Source organism: Hypanus sabinus, chromosome 13, assembly GCF_030144855.1.
Source record: "Hypanus sabinus isolate sHypSab1 chromosome 13, sHypSab1.hap1, whole genome shotgun sequence".
Taxonomy (NCBI): Eukaryota; Metazoa; Chordata; class Chondrichthyes; order Myliobatiformes; family Dasyatidae; genus Hypanus; species Hypanus sabinus.
Genome location: NC_082718.1, coordinates 92,182,285 through 92,202,480, shown reverse-complemented (window position 1 = coordinate 92,202,480; position 20,196 = coordinate 92,182,285). Strand labels below are relative to the sequence as shown.

The 20,196-nt window shown below is 36.3% G+C and overlaps 1 protein-coding gene across 2 annotated transcripts; it reads left to right on the top strand.

Moving 5' to 3' along the window:
- The first annotated feature begins 67 nt into the window (after positions 1-67).
- zcchc8 (zinc finger, CCHC domain containing 8) lies at positions 68-19,086 on the top strand. Of its 2 annotated transcripts, none has more exons than XM_059988216.1 (14): positions 68-254; positions 4,228-4,268; positions 4,665-4,739; positions 4,849-4,954; positions 5,043-5,120; positions 7,500-7,603; positions 8,460-8,525; positions 8,637-8,697; positions 9,882-10,012; positions 10,331-10,473; positions 11,023-11,147; positions 12,115-12,201; positions 15,132-15,246; positions 17,407-19,086. In XM_059988216.1, exons 1-14 carry the CDS (start codon positions 78-80, stop codon positions 18,273-18,275), a joined length of 2,178 nt encoding a protein of 725 aa, XP_059844199.1. In that variant the 5' UTR covers positions 68-77; the 3' UTR covers positions 18,276-19,086. The 2 variants fall into 2 exon arrangements, with proteins under 2 accessions (XP_059844199.1, XP_059844200.1); XM_059988217.1 differs by having other exon boundaries at positions 156-252; positions 4,231-4,268.
- The last annotated feature ends 1,110 nt before the right edge of the window (positions 19,087-20,196 follow it).

The window sequence follows — 20,196 nt, the reverse complement described above, 5'->3', positions numbered from 1 at the left end:
TGTCCAGGGCACAATCGCGTGAACCCTGAACTTCGCCCTTTGACAGGGCGGGCAACGTCACGCAGCCTGGTGACAAGATGGCTGCTGAGAGGATGGAACTAGATTTCGGGGACCGTAAATTGTTCGAGGAGTTTGAGGATTCAAAACCTTCGCACATTCATTTCAACAGTTTTGAGGACGTGGAGGATGTGGCGGGTATGAGGAAGAAGCTTCAAGAATGCGAGGAAAGTGTGGACTACCTGAAGGCGGAGAATATCCTACTGTTTAAGGGAAATGCTTTTCGCAAAATCAAACGGGGCGCCTGAGGAGCGATTGGCTCGTGTTGGAGAAGCCGCGCAAAGCAGACGGTGCACAGTGGCCGTTTAACGGCATTCTCTCACCGCAGCCACTCGTTTCCTCGTCGCTCTTGCCCTTTTGTAGTCGCCCTGTTCGATTGTCATAATTGGCCTCTAACATTTTGATTATAGTTTCGTTTCCTTGTTCGGCTTCACCGGATAGGCCCAGAACGCAGGCCTACAGTGCGTCTCATGTGTGCAGCTTTAATTTTCTCGGGTATCCGACTGTTACACTTTCGTTTTTTTTTTGTCCTCGCCCGTACAGTGTGGCTGTTGTGTTAGTTTATCCAGTGAGGCAAACAGTCCATTTTACGAGTAAGTACATCCGTGACAATGGATGTATCCATTCAGACAATAGTTATAAATTCCGTGGGACATTTTGTTGAAATATTATAATTTAAAGACTCCTTATTAAAACTGCAGAATTGATATACTTGGTTTCTTAAATAACATTTGATGCACCTACCTAATGCTAATCCATAGAATGTAAGACTGGAAATACTTTACCCCAGACTTTCTAACAATTGTGGTGGAGTTTGTTTCATTGTTGTTTTGCTGTTACATTGCAAATGTGGCGTCAGTGCGAGTGATTAGAGATAATTTAAACTTGTACGGCATCTTTAGTAGGGTAGAATCTCCCCAGACTTTTTTAAGGGATGTTCTCAAAGAAAACTTGAGATGCAGATAACCTAAACCTCGGTCAAAGAGGTAGATTATTTAGCAGGCATTGAGTGTGAGAGATTACATTAGGATTTCCAAAGCAAGGGAACTTGCCAGTTAAATGGTGAGAATTGTAGAATTGGAGAAAGACTGACGTCTACAAGGTAGCAAGGCTTGGCAATGATTGAGGGGTTAGACTATGGGGAGGGAGGAGATTTAAAAATCATTTTGAAATGTAAGTGATACTAACTGAATGGTGGATGAAAAGAATTTGAAATGAATTACAAAACAATCGATTTTAAATGAAATGAATTTGCATGAAATAAAAAAAAGTCTCGTGGCATCACAGGCAGAAATTTGGGTTCTGTAGTAGCCTAACCAAGCCTTCTGTGACGTTTAGTGATATAAAGCAAATGTAGCTAAGCGGTCTTTGTGGTGGCATGAATATGCGATTTGGAGATTCTCTGGGTCAGATATGACATCAGGATTGTAGATATACTGAACCAGAAATTGAAGGCTAGGGAATGGAGATTGAATTTGGAGTCAGTGGTGATAGTTTTACTTTTAAGTAATGTAGAAATAAATTTAGATTCTTTATTCAATGGTGTATGACAAGTCACCTGTCTTGGCAATTAGGAGAGATTGGAGGTGTTTGAAGGGTGAAGTTGATCACAGGTCTTCTACATATGGAAACCAATGCGCTTCTGTCAAATGATGGCACATGAGTCTGCAAATCTGGAGCAATGTACAAAATGCCAAAAGAGCTCAGCAAGTTGTGCAGCATATATGGAGAGAAATAGACAATTGTTGTTTCTGGTCATGATTCTTCACTGAGTCCAGATTGCCCTTTTTCCCTCTATAGATGTTGCTCAACCTGCTGAGTTCCTGCAGCATTCAGTGTGTATTCCTCAAGTGATACTTGTAAATAACAAGAAGAAATTTTTGAGTGACGTTGGACATTCCTACCACTGCCTGTAGGGGTTTGTACGTCCTCCCCGTATCCACGTGGGTTTCCTGTGCTCCGGTTTCCTTCCACAATCCAAAGATGTTCAGGTTGGTAGGTTAATTGGTTACTGTAAATTGTGCTGAGATTAGGTTAGCATTAACTCCGGGGGGGGGGGGGGGGGTTGCTGGGGAGTGTGGCTCAGAGAGCCAGAAGGACCTACTCCATTGTACCTGAATATTTAAAAAACAGATAATTTGGGTACAGGATAAGAAGATGTCAGTCTGATAGCATTCATTTCAAGAGGACAGAATATAAAAGGAAGGATGTAATGTTGAGGCTTTATAAGCCATTGGTCAGAACGCATTTTTGAAGTATTGTGTGTAGTTTTGGGCCCACGTCGAAGAAAGAATGTGCTGGCAGTGGAGCGGGTCCAGAGGAGATTTACGAGAATTATCCCAAGAATGAAAGGGTTAACAGATGAATAGAAAGTGATGGCTCGGGCCCTGTACTCACTGGCTTTGAGAAGAATGGGGAGAGATCTCATTGAAACCTTAAAATTAAAAGGCCTCAGTAGAGTGGATGTGGAAAAGATGTTTCCAATATTCAGAGTGTCTTGGACCAGAGGGCACTGGCTCAAAATAGAGGGATGTCGCTTTACAACAGAGATGAGGAGTAATTTCTTCAGCCAAAGAGAGGGTGGTGAATGTGTGGAATTCATTGCCACAGAATTGTGTGGAGGCCAAGTCACTGAAGCAGAGGTTGATAGGTTCTTGGTTAGTCAAAGCTTACGTGAAGAAGGCAGGAGAGTGGAATTGAAAGGGAAATAAATTAGCCATGGTAGAATGGTGGAGCAGACACAATGGCCCAAATGCACTTAATGTCTTACAGTCTTGTATGGCCCAGAGTTATAATGCACAAGAGTCTCCAGTCATGAACAGAGAGTTTCCACACCACACTGATGGCTCTGAAGTCACCTACAATCTAGACCTGGGTGAGGACAGCATGTTTTGTTCCCTGAAGAACATCAGTGAGCTAGACATGTTTTTTTTTTAATTTGGACAATTCAGTAGTTCTGTGATTAATATGAATTTTAAATTCAGATTTAATTAATTGGCAACCCCAGTGAGAATCAGATTTATCTCTGGATGATTTTTCCATTAACTATTAGGCCACTAAATTCTAAATGTTCAGTACATTATTGACAGTTCACAATGATTAGAAGTCATGTTCAGCAAGTGCTGAATTATTTTGATTTCTTGGTAGTGGGCATGGCATGTTATTGATGCTAGGCTAAAGGAGTATGAAATAACCTTGGGTTAATCCCTCACCCTTTACTAAAGTATGAAAATTTATCAGCACATGCATTGGTGCTATATAGAGAATGAATAGTTATGTCTTAAAACAGTGAGGGTTATTTTGCTTGGTTTCTATGGGAATTTTATATTCTCCACTGATAAGAGTCACAGGCCCTCCTGTAGTTATGGGACCCTCACTAACAATGAGTATAGGTATCATTAAAATTAAACAAGAACCAGTCTTGAAAAGAATCCTGTTTACATGTAATTACCCTGCAGTGATCAGACACCATGGTTTCTTAAGAAGAGGCTGCTGGTTTAACCACAGGAAATCCCGTGAGTTGCTTTGGAAATTAATTGCTTCAAATGATATTTGTGCACTGATAGTTCAAGCCCATTGAAACTAGCAGGAGTATGGGACGTTCAGATTCTGGATGATTGTAACATGTTTTTGAAGACAGAGCCAATTTATATCAACATTTATTTACTATCAACACTGTACTGTGGAGATGCAGTTACCGTAGAAAATGATTTTGTGTGTTTTCTGACTTGTGGACAAATCTGACTAATAGATATCTGTAAAAACAGAACTTGTTTATAAACCAGTTTGACATGTATTGTAAATGCAAATATTGGCTGCAAATTTAAATTGTACTTTTCTATGTTTGTGATTAATTTTGGGGAGGACAGTTGAATCATTGAGGCATCTATTTGGCCCATCAAATCTGCTTTGGTTTAAATGCCAGTGTACTGCTGGTGATAGAAGTTTTAAAAGAGGTCTACTAACAAAGTAAAGATTTATACTATTATTTAGTAAATGGAACATTACAGCAATTACATATGTGTCACATTGAATAGCAAACCACTAGCTATGGGTAAATTTTAACGTACTGCTATTCTGTGATATTCAAGTTTAGTGTGGAGAAAACAAAATTTAATATGGAAATCACATTCCCTATGTATTAAGTCTTTTCCTTAAGTCAATTAACATCAGGAACTTAAGAGGAAGTTGAACCTAATAACCCATCCAAGGTAAAATTTATCTTGAGTGCACCTAAAATTTTGCTTGTAATATTAGATAATGTGTTTATAATGTTTTCTGTAATTCTTTAGTAATCTATCATATTACAAAGATCTTTTCAATTGCTGACAATGCTATCTACATAGATGAATTAAATTTTATATAAATAATTGGCCAGCTCTATATTCTAAATTTATCTTTGCTATTCAAAGATTTTAGTTTTTTAATCTTAACCTTTTTCATTGCCATATTTGTGCAAAGTAATGTGTTACACAGAATAAATTAAGTTTAATGATTTATGTGACTAATGTAAAAAATGTTTACATATTGTATTTTTGTAAAAGATTACTTATTTTCCAAGTTTTAAAAGATTTCATCATACTTCTAACTTTTCTCATCTGTGGCAGTAAAATAGTTGTGAACGACTCCAAAACAGATGGCCCAATGGTTCAGATCTTATTTATGAATAACAATATTTCAAAGTAAGTTTGCAATTAAGCATCAAAGCTTCAAGATTTTCTTCTTGCTTTCTGTTACAGCATTTCCATTTTGATACCAGCTGGTCTGATATGTCCCCCACTTTAATTTTAGGCAGTTCCATCAAGAAATTGAAGACTTCATCACAGGTTTGGTAGAAAAGTATGAAAAAGAAATGAAAAGTGATCCTGAAAAAACATCATTTAATGTGAAGCCCCAGGTAAATATACTGAAATAATTTGAGATAGGACAGGATTTCTTAATTGTTTTTTCTTGAAATATGTATAGAAGAATTTATTTCTTTACAGCCATCAAGTATGCTGTTAGAAGAGCAACTGAAAGTACAAAGTTTAAATACAGGAAAGAAAATAAAAGAGGCATTTCATGTAAGTGGCAAATCCAAATTTTATCTGCTTTATTCAGAACTTAAGTCATGCTTTCTGAGTCATTTACATTGGAAAACTCAATTTTGATCATTGGTGTGTCTTGACTTATCTGATGTTGTCTAAAGTAGCTATGTTGAAATTAGCAACCGTACTTCTTAGTTACATATATTGGGTCAAATTGTTTAGTTCCAGCACCTGCTTTTCATTAGCAAATGTAAACTGATATTAATGAAGACAGAATTGAGTTTGGTCAGATGATAGGATTTGTAACTATCCCGGAGGTGGTAAGATGATTATAAAGCTGTTCCTATTATTTCCATAATAATGGAGGAAATTCTTCGGCATTTCTTACGGTATAAAAGATAGTGAAACATATCTCTGCAAAATCTGGACCTGCAACTTGCATGTTATTTAAATGTAGATCTTATCGTGGTTCTTTTAAGTTAGAAACATTTGCACCAGTTTACACAAATCCAGTTTTATTCTCCTTGTACTACCATAACTCCCAACAGATTTTACCACTCACTTATATGTTCTTCCTTTTCAAAAAGGCAACACCCCTTTCACTGTTACCTGTTCCTCTGTCACACCTAAAGCATTGGTATCCCAGGACATTGAACTGCTGGTCCTGCCCTTCTCTCGGCTACATTTCTGTTATATCCCAGTCCCTAAAGGTTCATTGGTTTATTTATTATAATCAAAGCATGTATCCATATACAACTCTGAAATTTGTATTTCTCCAGATAGCCACGAAACAAAGAAAGAACATGCAAGTAATTCAAGAGAGAAACATCAAACCCACCCATCCCTGTAATCAGCATTCTGATGATCAGCTTCCCAAACCACCCTCCCCTGCACAAAACAGAACAGGAACATTGATGCTCCATAAAACAATCCTTCCTCCATACAAAAAACTAACAGAACATCAACCCCAAACACCCTCCCCTCGCATGGAAAACGGAAAGGGACAGGCAGTAAAAAAACAAAGAGTATAAAAATCATAACTCTGAAAATGACCAGAGTCCATAAATGAAATAGTCTAATCCACAAACACAGAACTACAATACCATCCTCCGATATCTCCGATGTTCATCGAAAGAGAGGGACACCACATAAGGCAGAGAGACCTATCCGCCTGCCGCAGGAAGCCACACAGCAAAAGGCCGCTCACAGACTCTTTTTCTGGCAGCAATCAAGAGGCAGGCAGTGGGTGCTGAAATGCTCGCTCGCCTTCTGCATTTGCCTTGATGTCCCAGCCTTCCTTGACACTTTAAACAGCGATTAATGGACAGTTTGAAAAATGAAACAGAGTCAGACATCGGCTTGCACCCTGTCTCGTAGTTTCTTTGCATCGAAGCAGTCCATGTATGTGCTTGCTTCACGGAATCTTCTTGGAGCCAGCAAAGTGCTGGATCACTCAAATGATCTCTAGGCTGTAAATCACAAGCTCTAACAGTCCCAGAAACACATTTAAGGTGAGAAACAGACATAAAAGGAAGTAAGAAAGCTGTTATCATGAGCTATCTGATTGTAAGGTTTCGACTGAGGGAGCATTGCAGGCTGAAGCCATCTTGACCGGAAAGGCAGTCCATTCTCAGTTCATTAGGCTATTGGCATTGAAATAGATACAATTTGAAGCAGTGGTCCTATCTGCCCTTTTACTGTAAACATTGCTATTTTGATTGTTAGGCTTGCGTTCTTTCACTGATGCATGTGCCTGTCTTCTCACTGACTTTACTCTCTTAAACCTTCCTTTGAGGTAAAAGCAAATTTCCCATCAAGGATATTGGTTCGCCTTTTTCAAGTGCAACCTGTCCCTTTTTTTTTACAGGTCACCTCTACCCCAGAGGAATTCCCAATGACCAAGAACCTGAATCCTTGTACCCTGTACCAGCTCCTTGGCCATGCACTTATCTAGCCTATCTTTCTACTCCTGCTCTCACTAGCATGTAGCAGTGGAAGTAATTCAGAGATCACTACCCTTGAGTTCCTGTGTTTTAATTTATTACCTAATTCCCTTAATTCATTATGCAGGTCCTCATCTCTTGTTCTACTTATGTCATTCAGTCTCCCCCTCAAGAATTTTCTGCAGCCGCTCAGAGACCCCCAGAGCAACTTGGAGTTATATAGGTGTCCTTTTTGCAAGAGGAATTCGAGTTCTAAAATTTAGTGAATTATAAGAGAAGAGCGATGTCTTTGTTAACATCAGATCTAATTTGGTGTCTGCAGGTTTTCTGAATGCCTTTGTAGAATAATAGTATTAATATACCAAGTATTGCCATGGCAACTTTATTACTTTTCAACAACTTTTTTTTGTGATGTTACATACACAATGCACGTAAGTATATGAAACTTTTATAAATCTTTGTTTTCACGTAGGTTGTGGGAAGTGTTCAGTACTTCACCAGCTTTTGCCTTGACAAACTTGGGCAGCCGTTGTTAAATGAGAATCCACAGCTGACAAATGGATGGGAAGTACCCAAGTATCCTAAATGTTAAATGAAAAGCTTTTATATAATTTGACTTGTTCAATGCCTATTTGAACATTATCTTCTGAATTGATTTTTAAACATAACCAAATAATATATTACTAGACATACAGAATATATAAGTAATGTATGATAACTTGCTCTGGCCAGTGGTGTAGTGGCATCAGCACCGGACTTTGAGTGGTCCCTGGTTCGAATCTGGCTGGCATGCTTTCCATCCATGCTGGGTGGAACAATGAGCTAGCAACTCAGCCTCACAAAAAACAGACAAATGTTAAAGAAATGGCAAGGTGGCCACCTGATACGCCAGAAGGCGCGGAGAGGAACAGCATCAAGATAACGTAGTATAATGTTTCTCACATTTGGAAGTTAGATTTACAAAGCAACTATAGCTGTAATTTGAAGATGGAAATTTCAGATATTTAACTACGTTCCTGATCTTCTGACTAGGTACATGAAACAGAATTGAAGTGAACTTCATATAATTATATTAATTCTTTTCAAAATTTAAAATTATATCAGGTTGAGATTGATTGTTTAGTTAAAATTTTCTTGTGTTTTGCAACATTAATGTTCTACAATAAGAATATTACAGATTGAAGTGGAGAAGTAAAATTGTGAGCAAGCAAATGAGGCAGCCGTCAATCCAGATGTATAGAGCCATTTTTATTTTTCACAGAAAATTACCAGATTAGGGCAGTAGTGCAGTTATTTCAGTCTGTCCATACCTTTTATATAACTAATTGACTTCCTGTTCAGTTTTAAAATACCCTGTAATTTAATAACTATAAGTAAGTTCATTTAAAGTACATTTTTCTGGAAGTGAATAATTCCTGACTGAATTGCAAAGATATCAGCAAGTTTTTGCTCAAGTTGTATCCTTGGAGGGACAGGAAGTGGAAATGAAAGCTAAGAGGTATGTACAAGTGTGAGGAGTTCATTGTACTTGTTTTTAATTTGAAGTACAATAGCAAAGGACTTTGAAATACAAGATTAATGCAGCAAAAACATTTTGTGTATCAAATAGGCCAAAACCTTGTTGTTTCAACTGTGGTTCAACAGAACATCAGTTAAAAGATTGTCCAAAGGTAAGATCATTGTGACTTGTAATGAAATCTTGTTTAAAATGATTAGCAGTTACATAAATCAGGGTAATCTATTAGACAAAATTCTAAATGCTGATTATTTCAACAGTTCTTAATTTTCTTTAAAAGTGATGCTTCTGTGTATCTGTCTAATTTATTTTTCTGTATTAACAATTTAGCTCAAATACAGCTTACAAGTGTTATATTTAGTCATATTCATATTAAGCCGAAGCTGGAAACTTGTGGGTTGAACCCAATTCCAGAAGTGGAATGCATAATTTGTAGACTGACAAATCAATGAGGAGATAAACACGGGATTCTGCAGATGCTGGAAATCCAGCGCAACGCAACACAACACACAAAATACTAGAGGAACTCAACGAGTCAGAAAGCTCATCAATGGAAGGAAATAAACAGTCGACCTCTTGGGCCAAGACATTGACTGTTTATTCCCTTCCATCAATGCTGCTTGACCTGCTGAGTTCCTCCAATATTTTTGTGTGTTGCTCAATAAGAAGATACTGCTTTGTTAAACATAATGAACTTTGGGGCGAAATGTAAAATTACAGCCTATTTACCATTTTCAGTTGACTTAAAGGGCCTCAACAACACTAGGAAAGGCAGGGAATTTTTTCTAAAATCAATTCTCCCTCCTTGAACATCTGCCATCCTGTTTAATGTGCTTTGTGCAAGTTGGATGTAGAGTGATTTGGGACATTTTGACATGAAAGTATATACCATATTTTTTTCTTTGTGCTTAAGTTAGCAACATTTAAAATAACACAAGCTATGATTTTTCTCTGTGGCTGCCTTCTCTAGTTTTTGTGATGAAAGAATTGTATGGTATGGAACAACAGATTGTGACCTTGATCACTAGTTTCAGTAAAGGCAGTGTTTCCTCGGCCACATGTGGCATCATACCCTGTGCCAGGTTAATTTATAGGTTCACCCAAATGGAAAATACAGATGTTATTAAAGGGTTAAGATGTGATCAGTTTGGTTTGAAAATTGTTTCTCATTTCCATGAATCATACCTGCATGTGAGGAATTGATTAATAGCAAGTTAACTGAGACCTGTTATCATTTTCCAGCATTTGTCAGGATATAAAGGCATTATAATATTTTGGGAAGAGTTCTTGCATAACAGCATAAAATAACTCAATCATATCTTTTAATTAACTTTATAGCCACGTGATCTTGCTCGTATTAGTGAGAAAAGAAAAGAGTTCAATGCAATGGCCAGTGATTCACCTCATTCAGGATCTCAGCAGCGGTATCATGCAGAGAGGTTTGAAAAGTTCAAACCAGGTATTATCAGGTAAAATACTTACAAATTAGTTCGTAATAGGATCATGGTAGAGGAGGCCACTTGGTGAATTGTGCCTTCGTGGATTTTCGGTTAAAACTCTAAAAGTAGTCTTATTCCCCTTCTCAATAAATAACTGGCTTTATGAAATAGATTGTCTAAAACCATTTTTTTACTAGCATACCTTTGCATTTTGCTATAATTATAGAAGTCATATAATTAGCAGCTCAACAATGAACCTTCATTTCTCCTGGAGTTGCTTGTTGCCATGGTACACCTTTTTTTATTTTTCATAGCATTGAATAATGTTGTGTAACTTACCTTCTGCAGTGCAGAACTCAGAGAAGCTCTTGGGATGACAGATGAAACACTTCCACCATTTATCTATCGGATGCGTCAGTTGGGTTATCCACCAGGTTGGCTGCTAGAGACTCAGCAAGAGAATTCAGGTCTTGCTTTATATGATGGAAAAGGTGAAGTATTGCAAATCTGAACTTTGTAAACAAGTTGATTAAGAATAGTATTGACTGTTTTCGTAGCACTTCCCGATAAATGACACCATTTCCTTTTCTCATTGCTATATGGTAAATTTATATTGTAAATTTATAATTATTAAAAGACTTTAAGGGGGGAACCTTGGCCTGTTTAATGTTCTAAGTCATTCTGTGGGGAGGGGTTGATGAATGGTATTACCATCGCTTGATTCTAGTTTGTTCTATTAGATATGTTAAATACATATTTAGTATCAGAATTATAATCTAGCTTCCTTTATTCAGTACATAAAATATGGACAGCAATGAGGAAAACTTATGAAATGAGTCAGCCAGAGAATTGCTTTGACATTATATTGTTATATCCAATTGTCAAACATAATGTTTATTGCAGTGATTTGCAACAATAAAGAAAAACATTCTAGCTTTTTAAGTTAAGTTTTAAATGGAAGGATCTGTATTGTTTTCTAAATTTAAGGATGATGCGCACAGTTTAACTTTTTTTAACTGTCATATTACTTTTATTTATAGATACAAGTGATGGTGAAATGGAGCATGACAAACAACATCCAAAAGCTCACTTTCCTTCCTATGACACAAGTAAACTAATAGATTATGCGGGGTTCAATACTGTCATTCCAAAAGGGATTCAAGATGTAAGCATTGCACTTGCAATAGTCCGATTTATGTCCCTCCTTTCACCATATTTAGTCTACTCTGAGCTATCCCATATATGCTGAGAAACTAGTTAGATTTTGATTTTTTTCAGTAATTAACCAACTATTTTCAGTCAAGACAATGAGTGCTGACAGTCATTTTGACTTTGGAGTTTCACAATTTTGTCATTGTCTTGTGTTATTTGCAATAGGAAACACATGGATATTATGGAAAGCAAGTTCCTGGTCTGCGGGTCCTGGTTTATATTTTTCTCTGTGCTTCAGGCTTAATTGTGCTTTCTGGTCCCTGTAGCCAGAACCAAACTTAAATAATATCATCAGCTGAGCTAGTACAGGCCCCTTGGATCAAGGTTTAAGTGGTAGCATCCTTCTACATTTCTCCCATTAACAGTGTTAGAATTAAAGTTATTTTTATTTTTTATCCTTTGTACTATTTTAAATTCTGATTTTGCTATTTATTTATTTTAATTATCATAATCACTTAGACCCAGAATGACCTACCTGATTGTTTCTGTGCATTAGCTGTCCTTCAGAACAAATTTTCTGCTAAATAACTTGCAGTATAGTTTTCTCAGTATCTTCTCTCAACAAGGACCCTGGTTTGTAGTCAAATCTTTGAATGCAGAAATATGAAACACAACCTTTGATGATTGACTGCAAGTGTGAGGGTATCAGCTGTGAAAGTTCTAATCATTTCTAACACTCAGTGAATAAAGTTTAAAACAGCTTACAGAAGAAAGCTATATAATAAAATTCAACAGTTTTGGTAGCTATCCTTTGATTGTTTTCCTGCTACTGCATAACTATTTTTCATCACTATTGCAATCCTCAAGTTATAACTGCAATAATAATTGCTTTATCTCTGGTTAATCTGCTGATTATATGAATGCCAACAAGATATTACTGATAGTTATTCACTTATTGCTTATTATATCTTTGTCACCAGGAATGGAGACAATACGGTTCAATTCCAATGCAAACTCATCATCTTAAGGAACACTTTGCACATCAATTGAATGCTAATTATTTTGCAGTAAGTTTTAAGATTTCACATGCTTTTTCCCTTTTTTTAACTTTGTCAGACTATTGATGTAGATATTTTTAAGTTTAAAGTCAAAAATTATAAATTCACAGTAACAAAATATAAACAAAATATGACCAAGTTGCCATGCAATTGGGATCAAGCTTAATATAGTTCAGATCTCAGCAGCATCCTCGAAGAAAATAATCAAAAGTGTTAATTCTGGGGTGCCAGATAGTGTAATTTGCACATCTTTGTGGAAAAGTGTGGATTAGAGTCCAGCCAACTCCTAGAAACATTATCTTGATGTATACAGGATTCTATAGCCTGCTTTCTTATCCTCTTTTGATGAAGCAAACATTGTACAACATTAGATTTTGTGAATTTGGCATCACCATTACACATTTAATATTTCTTCGTGAGTGATAAAAATTGCTTAGCACTAGTCATTGAAAGAGCTTTCACTGAATTGTATCAATAAACAATGTTGAATATATTGATAAATAATCTTGAGTAAATTGGGTAAAAATGTTTCATAGAATTTTATAAGTACAGAAGGACACTATGTCAGCAATTTAAGAAGTATTAACTTAATCCTGTTCTATCCTTTCACCACATCCTTTCAAATTTTCCTGTTATATACTATTAGGGCCATTATGGATTCTGCTTCCATAACCATTTGTGATGCATCCAGTAAATAATGAATTCATAAGTCATAGGAGTTTGCTTTACAATGCCATTATGACTGATACCTTTGACACCCTGACTAATTAAGAATCTGTCAACTTCTGTTTTAAATATACTCAATGACTTGGCCTCCACAGCCATCATGGCAATAAATTCCACAGATCCATCACCCTCTAGCTCAAGGAATTCCTCATCTCTTTTCTAAATGGATATCCCTCTATTCTGTGGCTGGTTCCTCTGGTCTTGGGCTCCCCCACTATAGCAAACATCCTCTCCACGTCCTCTCCCACAAAAATTGAGGTAAATTAATATTACTTGACACAGTTCATTTGTATAAAGAAAAATAATAATGAGTGTCTCAAATACTGCCTAGTGTAGTATTCTAATTAGTGTAGAATATTTTTCATTATTTCTATACTATAAATTGCAATATTTCTAAAATACTTCCATTTACACTACTGAAAGTGGATTTTCACAAATGAAGAGTTTTATTTCACTTTGAGGGAAAACTAAACTGTGAGTGATGGAGAGAGATCAAAGAAACTGTGGTTCTTTTCTGCAGGAAAAGCTCCCAAATGGGTTTTATACAGGCATCCGAACAGTAGCCAGGATGTGGGATATAAATTACAGTGAGAAATAGAAAAAGCATGTTAAAAGGGCAATGTTATGATAGTCATGAGGGATTTTAATGTGCAAGGGAATTGGGAAAATCAGATTAATATTGGATCCCAAGAGGGAACTTATAGAAAGCGTCTGAGATGGCTTTTTAGAGTAGCTTGAGGCTGAGACAACTAGGGAAAAGGCCATTCTGGATAGGGTGTTGTGTAATGAACCAAATTTAATTAGGGAGCTTAAGGTAAGGAACCCTTTCAGTGATAATAATATGATAGAATTCACCCTGCAGTTTGAGAGGGAGAAGTTAAAGTCAGATATATACCGTGGTGTAAAGGGAAGTAGAGGCATGAGGAGGAGCTGGCCAAAGTTAATTGGAAGGAAAAACTAGCTGGGATGACAGTCGAACAGTAATGGCTGGTGTTTCTAGTGGGAAATTCAGAAGGTGCAGGATAGATACATTCTAAATCATTCTAAAAGGAGGATGAGGCAACCATGCCCGACAAGGGAAGCAAATCAAAACAGGGCATATAATATAGCAAAAATCAACAGAAAGAGTATTGGGAAGCTTTTTAAAACCAACTGAAGGCAACTAAAAAGGCCACGAGGAGGGAAAAGATGAAACATAAAGATACGATAGCTATAATATAAAAGACTAAATACCAAATGTTTTTTTCAGATATATAGAGGCGAGAGTAAATATCGGACTGCTGGAAAATGATGCTGGTGTGGTAGTAATGGGGGACACAGAAATGGCATCCAAACTTAATAACTATTTTGCATCAGCCTTCACTGTGGAAGACACGAGCATGATAGGAATTTGAGTGTGGGGACAGAAGTGAGTGTAGTTGGTATTACTACGGAGAAAGTGCTTGGGAAGCTGAAGGTAGATAAGTCACTTGGACCAAATGGAATACACTCCAGGGTTCTGTAAGAGGTAGCTGAAGAGATTGTGGAGGCATTAGTAGTGATCTTTAAAGAATCACTAGATTCTGGAATGGTTCCAGTGGACTGAAAAATTGCAAATGTCATTCAACTCTTTAAGAAGGGACAGAGGCCGATGAAAGTAAATTAGCCTGGAAAGGAACTTTGGAGTCTTTGTGCAGGATTCCTTAAAGGTTAACTTGCAGGTTGTGTCAGTGGTAAGGAGGGCAAATGCAATGTCAGCATTCATTTCGAGAGAACTAGAATATAAAAGGATGTGATGCTGAAGCTTTATAGGGCATTGGTCAGACCACACTTGGAGTATTGTGAGCAGTTTTGGGCCTCTTATCTAAGAAAAGATGAGGTAACATTGGAGCAGGTCCAGAGAAGGTTCGCAAGACTGTTTCCAGGAATGAAGGAGTGTTTGGTGGTGCTGGACCTATACTCGCTGAAGTTTAGTAGAACGAGGGAGGATCTTGTTGAAATCTATTGAATATTGACTAGATAGAATGGTCGTGGGGAAATGTTTCCTGTAGTGGGTGAGTCTAGGAGCAGAGGGCACAGCCTCAAAATAGAAGTACCACATGCTAAGGCGTTACAAACAAGGAGGAATTGTAGCATGCCACAGTGCATTTTTAAAGCTATCACCACATTGAGCCATCAACATAAAGTAGAAGTATTTATTTTGTGTATTAACTGGCAATTTTTATTCCTCCTAGACTAAACACAGTTCAAACAAAAGGAGTTCAGATGTAGACACAAACCTTGATGGTATAAAGAAACGCAAGTCTGAAAAAATAGATACCTATGCTTATGACATGGATATTGATTCAGGTACAGTACTTAAATCTTTCATATTGTACTACAAAAACATGATAGTTCTCTTTTTAAAAAAGAATATCAAGACAAAAGCTTCATCTCTGCAAATATTCTGATTTTTTTTCTTTGGTGTAGATTTGACGGAAAGTACAAAAATCAAACTTTACAATTTGATCCTAGTTGGAAGTTAAACGAGTCCTTCCTATTGTGTGCCTGTTCCCAAAGTTCAAAGTAAATTTATTATCAAAGTATATGACACCATATACTATGCTGAGATTCATTTTCTTGTGGGCATTCATGGTAGAACCAAGAATGTTCTGGCTCTAAAAGTGCTTGGGCATGCTTAATGAAAATCTAGTATTTTCATCCCTGTCATTGTGTTTATTATTTTCTTGTACTATTTATATAGCCGGTATAATGAGAGAAAACTTTAATTTCAGTGAACTGTTTCTGCATATTAGAGTGTGTAGTTTACAGTAACTAGGTTGGTCTAAAGTTATTGGTTAAGTTTATATTATTTGTTCAGTTTTTAAGTTAAAGGCTCTAACTAGCATTTATTTATTCTAACATTACCCATATTTGTATGCTAATTTCTCAAAGTATATCCAGAGAATAATCTCTGAGTATAATCCAGAGAAGAATCCATTTAGTTAATTTTTTAGACTTCGTGATTAAACTTTTGTTCTGTCTGAATTTTTCTTCTGTGGTCTGATGTCAACTCATTCCAGCAATAATGATTTTAATAGCCACCATGAGCAATTTGTTACATTTAAAGAGGGTTTAAGTACAAGTTCTTGTTTGGATATTGAAAAATAGCCTAACTCCTGAAATTTATTTTTTTATTATTTAAAAGGTTTTCAAAAATAGTCACTTGAATTGTATAACGTGTTGTTTTTGTCAAGCGGAGGTTCTGATAACAGTTTTCATAAATATCCTCCATTTAAGAATTCAGTTGGATACAGTAATTAAATCCTGCAATACCTAGAAACTGTGTTGACAAATCAGTGCATAGGAGGTAAATTGAAAATCTGGTTGAAATGTGCCATAACAACCACCTCTCACTTAATATCAACAAAACCAAAGAGCATGTTATCGACTATGGAATGGAGGCTCATGAGTCAGTCCTCATTAGGAGATCAGAAGTGGAGAGATGCCCCACCATCCAGGCCATGCACTCTTCTCACTACTGCCATTGGGCAGGAGGTACAGGAGTCTTGGGTCCCACACCATTAGGTTCAGGAACCCTTCAACCATCTTGAACCAGTATGGGTAATTTCACTCACCTCAACACCAAATTAATTCCACCACCTGGAGACTGATTTTCAAGGACTCTACAGCTCATGTCCTCAGTATTATTTATTTCTTAGTTGCACAATTTGTAGTCTTTTCCAAATTGTTTTTTTGTCAGTCTTTATAGTTTTCATAAATTCTTCTGTTATTTCTTTACTTTCCTGTGAATGCCTCCAAGAAAATGACTCTCACAGTAGTACATAGTGACATGGATGTACTTTGATAATAAGTATACTTGGACTGTTTGGCATGTCACTGAAGTATATATTAGGTTCAAAATTTATTATAGATAGAGGAGAGTTTAAGAGAAACGTGTTTTTCAACTAAATATATTGGTAAATATTCAGATTTTTTTGTACTAAATAATAGTTTACATTTTGTATGTTAAATAACTAGGAATAATTAATTGGTTGTAAAGCAGTTTTGGGTGCCCTGAAAGTCATTTGTGTTGTGTCATTACTGATTTGGCTCTAACCAAACATTAGATATCTTTCCTCTACTAGGATACTGTGTTCCATATGGGATGAAAAAAGTGAACTGTTTTTCTGTCCGTTCTATTCTAAACAGTTTCTTTCAAACATAACTAAAAATACAGATTTAAAAAAAATCTGTTCATATATTTGAAATACTTTATATGAAAGCAAAATGTTTGAGCAGCATCCATGTTTGAAGAAATAGCTTTATTTCATGTTAATGATCTTTTGTAATTGATTATTAATTGGAATAATTTGAAATCTTAATTTTTTTTGCTTTTCATTTAGAAAGGTATTGCCCATTAATACCCTGATTGCTTATGATCTCTAGAATAAAAGTTACTCTGATGTATTGTACTGAAGTTGATAATTCAGTTTTTCATCTAAGTACTTTCATGCATTTCTCCCACAGATTCAGAACCTTCAAAGCCATTATGTTATATTCCACCCATGCCTCCTGAAAGCCCAATAAATTTATCATCTCCTCCTCAACCCAAGGGAACACCCCCTTCTACACCACCCACATTTGTCCCACCTGTACCACCTACTCCAACCCGTCCCCCGCTTCCAAAGGACACCCCTCCGTCTACTCCTTCAACTTGTTCTCCAGCGGGACATTCACTACAAGATGGAAATACTCAGTCAGTAACTCCCCAGATTATAGACAAAACTTTGGATGAAGATATCTTATCATTGGAAGAGCTGGAGGAACAGCAGCGGTTGATCTGGGCTGCACTGGAACAGACTGAAGGTACTGTTAGTGAGTCAGAAGGTCCTTGTGATTCTCCTTTAACCAAAAGTTCTACCAGTTCCTCACCAGCAATAGTTCAACCAGACATCTGCATGGAAGTAGAGTCGAGTGATAAAATGGGCTCAGTTGAAAATAACTTTGGGAGTCCAGTTGCTGAAGCATCTTCCATTGATTTAACAGAAAAAAATATCAGTTCAATTAAAGACACTCAGCACAGGGAAGAGAACATTCAGCCTGAGAACTCTGGAATAGAAACAGAGAGCAGTAGAGTCATTCAGGATTCTACCCCTACTTCTACAGAATCTCTCAGAAGAAATGGAGTATGTTTAGAGAAAACAGATAGGGCCAGCACTAGTGCTAATGTTACAGAAGTGCAGGGGAATAGAATTTCTGTAGTGCCTGACATGAGTAAATTTGCAACTGGAATTACTCCCTTTGAATATGACAATCTTTCCGAGGCAACCGGAACTTACCTCAAACTCAGGAACTTGTTGAAGAATACTCCAAGAAACAAAATGAAAAAGAAATAAATATTTTAAAGAGTACTGAAACTTTCAGATCCAAGGCTTCCTTGTCATGATGTCACCATTTACTGTGATGGAACATTTTTTTTCCCCCACACAGACCTCACTTCAACATTTTGCAGCAGAGCAGATGTTCTAGTGAACATGTCAAAATGTGGATGTCAGTGCTCTTTTTATATTTAAGGCTGGCAGAGTGAAAATGTCTGGTTTTAAAGAAAGATTTTTACGTGTAATACTCATTTTCAAAGAAGCACTATTGAAATTTGTCCTTTAGGCATGGTCTCAGAATTTCTCTTATGTGGAATTAAGTGTACAGTGAATTTTTCGTCATTTCTTGTACATCATTTTTGTTTATATAACAATACGTTATATAAACATTACCAATGTAATTTTATATATTACTGCCAGGGATTTTAGTGTACAGTATTTTAAATCCTAATAATTGAATATTGAAATTGTCAGGGATTACTAGGGCTCTTTTCAGGTATTTTATGAATATCTACATATGCTTTAGTTTTTTAAAGCTGCTTCAACCTTTGTAATTCCATTCTTTGTGAGGAGTACATAGCCTTGGATTACAGGAATATAATGAACAATTCTACAATGATGTTTTAGTATTTTGTGATTGCATTAAATGGCATTGAAAGTTACAGGAAGTATTGTGATTGTGGCCACTCATTTATCATTGTGGCAGAGGTTGTCTTTCGTGAAAATCTGGTAAGCCACGTTTGGGAAAAATTTGTGAAATCCTGGGCACAATATTTGAAACCTGTGGAGTTTTTTGTTTGGTCATGTAATAAACACCACATAAATAGTATTAATGGCTATTTTCCTACATTTCAGAGAAAAGTAAAATTACACAATTGAAAAGAGTTGAAAATGTTTAGCATTTGCTTGCTTAAGAGTAATGGAATGGATAATTTGGCAAGTGTCAGTGTTGGTGCCAAAACCAAATGGTTGTACTCAAACTCTGTTTGTCCTTTTGCACTTTTATTACTGACTTTGTATTCTGTTGGACAGGACAATCACAACAAGATCTGGTCAAATTTTCCTTTTGCATTCAATTTTTTCATTTTCATAGCTTAAAATAATGTATGATACTTAGCAAAACTTTAAGATTTTTAAATTAAAGCTGGACTTTTTGAGCTACAGTATGTAAATAGGTCATACCTTTCAGCAGACTGTACATTTTCAATGACATATAATGATGCTCTCCAGGGTCCATGCTATTTTTTTTTGCAGTACAATATATTGGACCAAAAGTATCTCTTTTCAAAAGTTGTCACAGAAAGGAAAATAGATGAATTGGGGTGATGGGAGAAAGGAATGTGAGGAATACTGTTTATTATGATCTATGTATTGGAAGAAAGGTATCAGTAACACTGGCTAAGTTATCCTCTTCCTTACTCTAAATGATATAATGTATTGTGTTTAAATCAGATAATTTTCTCATTCAACGAAAAAGGAAATTGAATACAGATCAGGCCCAAACTCTAATATACTGCATTCCTGATTTCCTGATATAATTGTGTTATACTGGGGCTTTGAAAAGCATGCTGGAAATGTCAGATGTCAATAGATTATTTCCAAGTATAAAATATGGTTATTGTGATGGATAAAAAGAGCTCGTACTTTGTACAGCAGCTTATTCTTTAACAGAATATCTTAAACCAAGAAAGGAAATTGCATCATAGGTTAGTTTGTTTTTATTCAACAGGAGGAATGCAAGGTTACAACTTAGTATTGTGCACAGTCAACTGTGGATTGAATATCAGCTCTTTTCCAAGCGATTTGTGGATCTTCTGTAAAGTCTGCTGTCCTGGTTATGCATACTAACAGAATTTCTTTAAGCAAGTGTTACATCTAATCCTGGTTATCAGAATTGCCTCTTATAAAACTTAAAGCTTAAAGAAATTGGAGGATTGAA

Coding starts and splice junctions, on each gene's coding strand:
- zcchc8 (XM_059988216.1), top strand. CDS start 78: ATGGCTGCTGAGAGGATGGAACTAGATTTCGGGGACCGTAAATTGTTC. Junction 8,526..8,636: donor GTGGAAATGAAAGCTAAGAG/GTATGTACAAGT, acceptor TGTATCAAATAG/GCCAAAACCTTGTTGTTTCA. Junction 15,247..17,406: donor TGACATGGATATTGATTCAG/GTACAGTACTTA, acceptor TTTCTCCCACAG/ATTCAGAACCTTCAAAGCCA.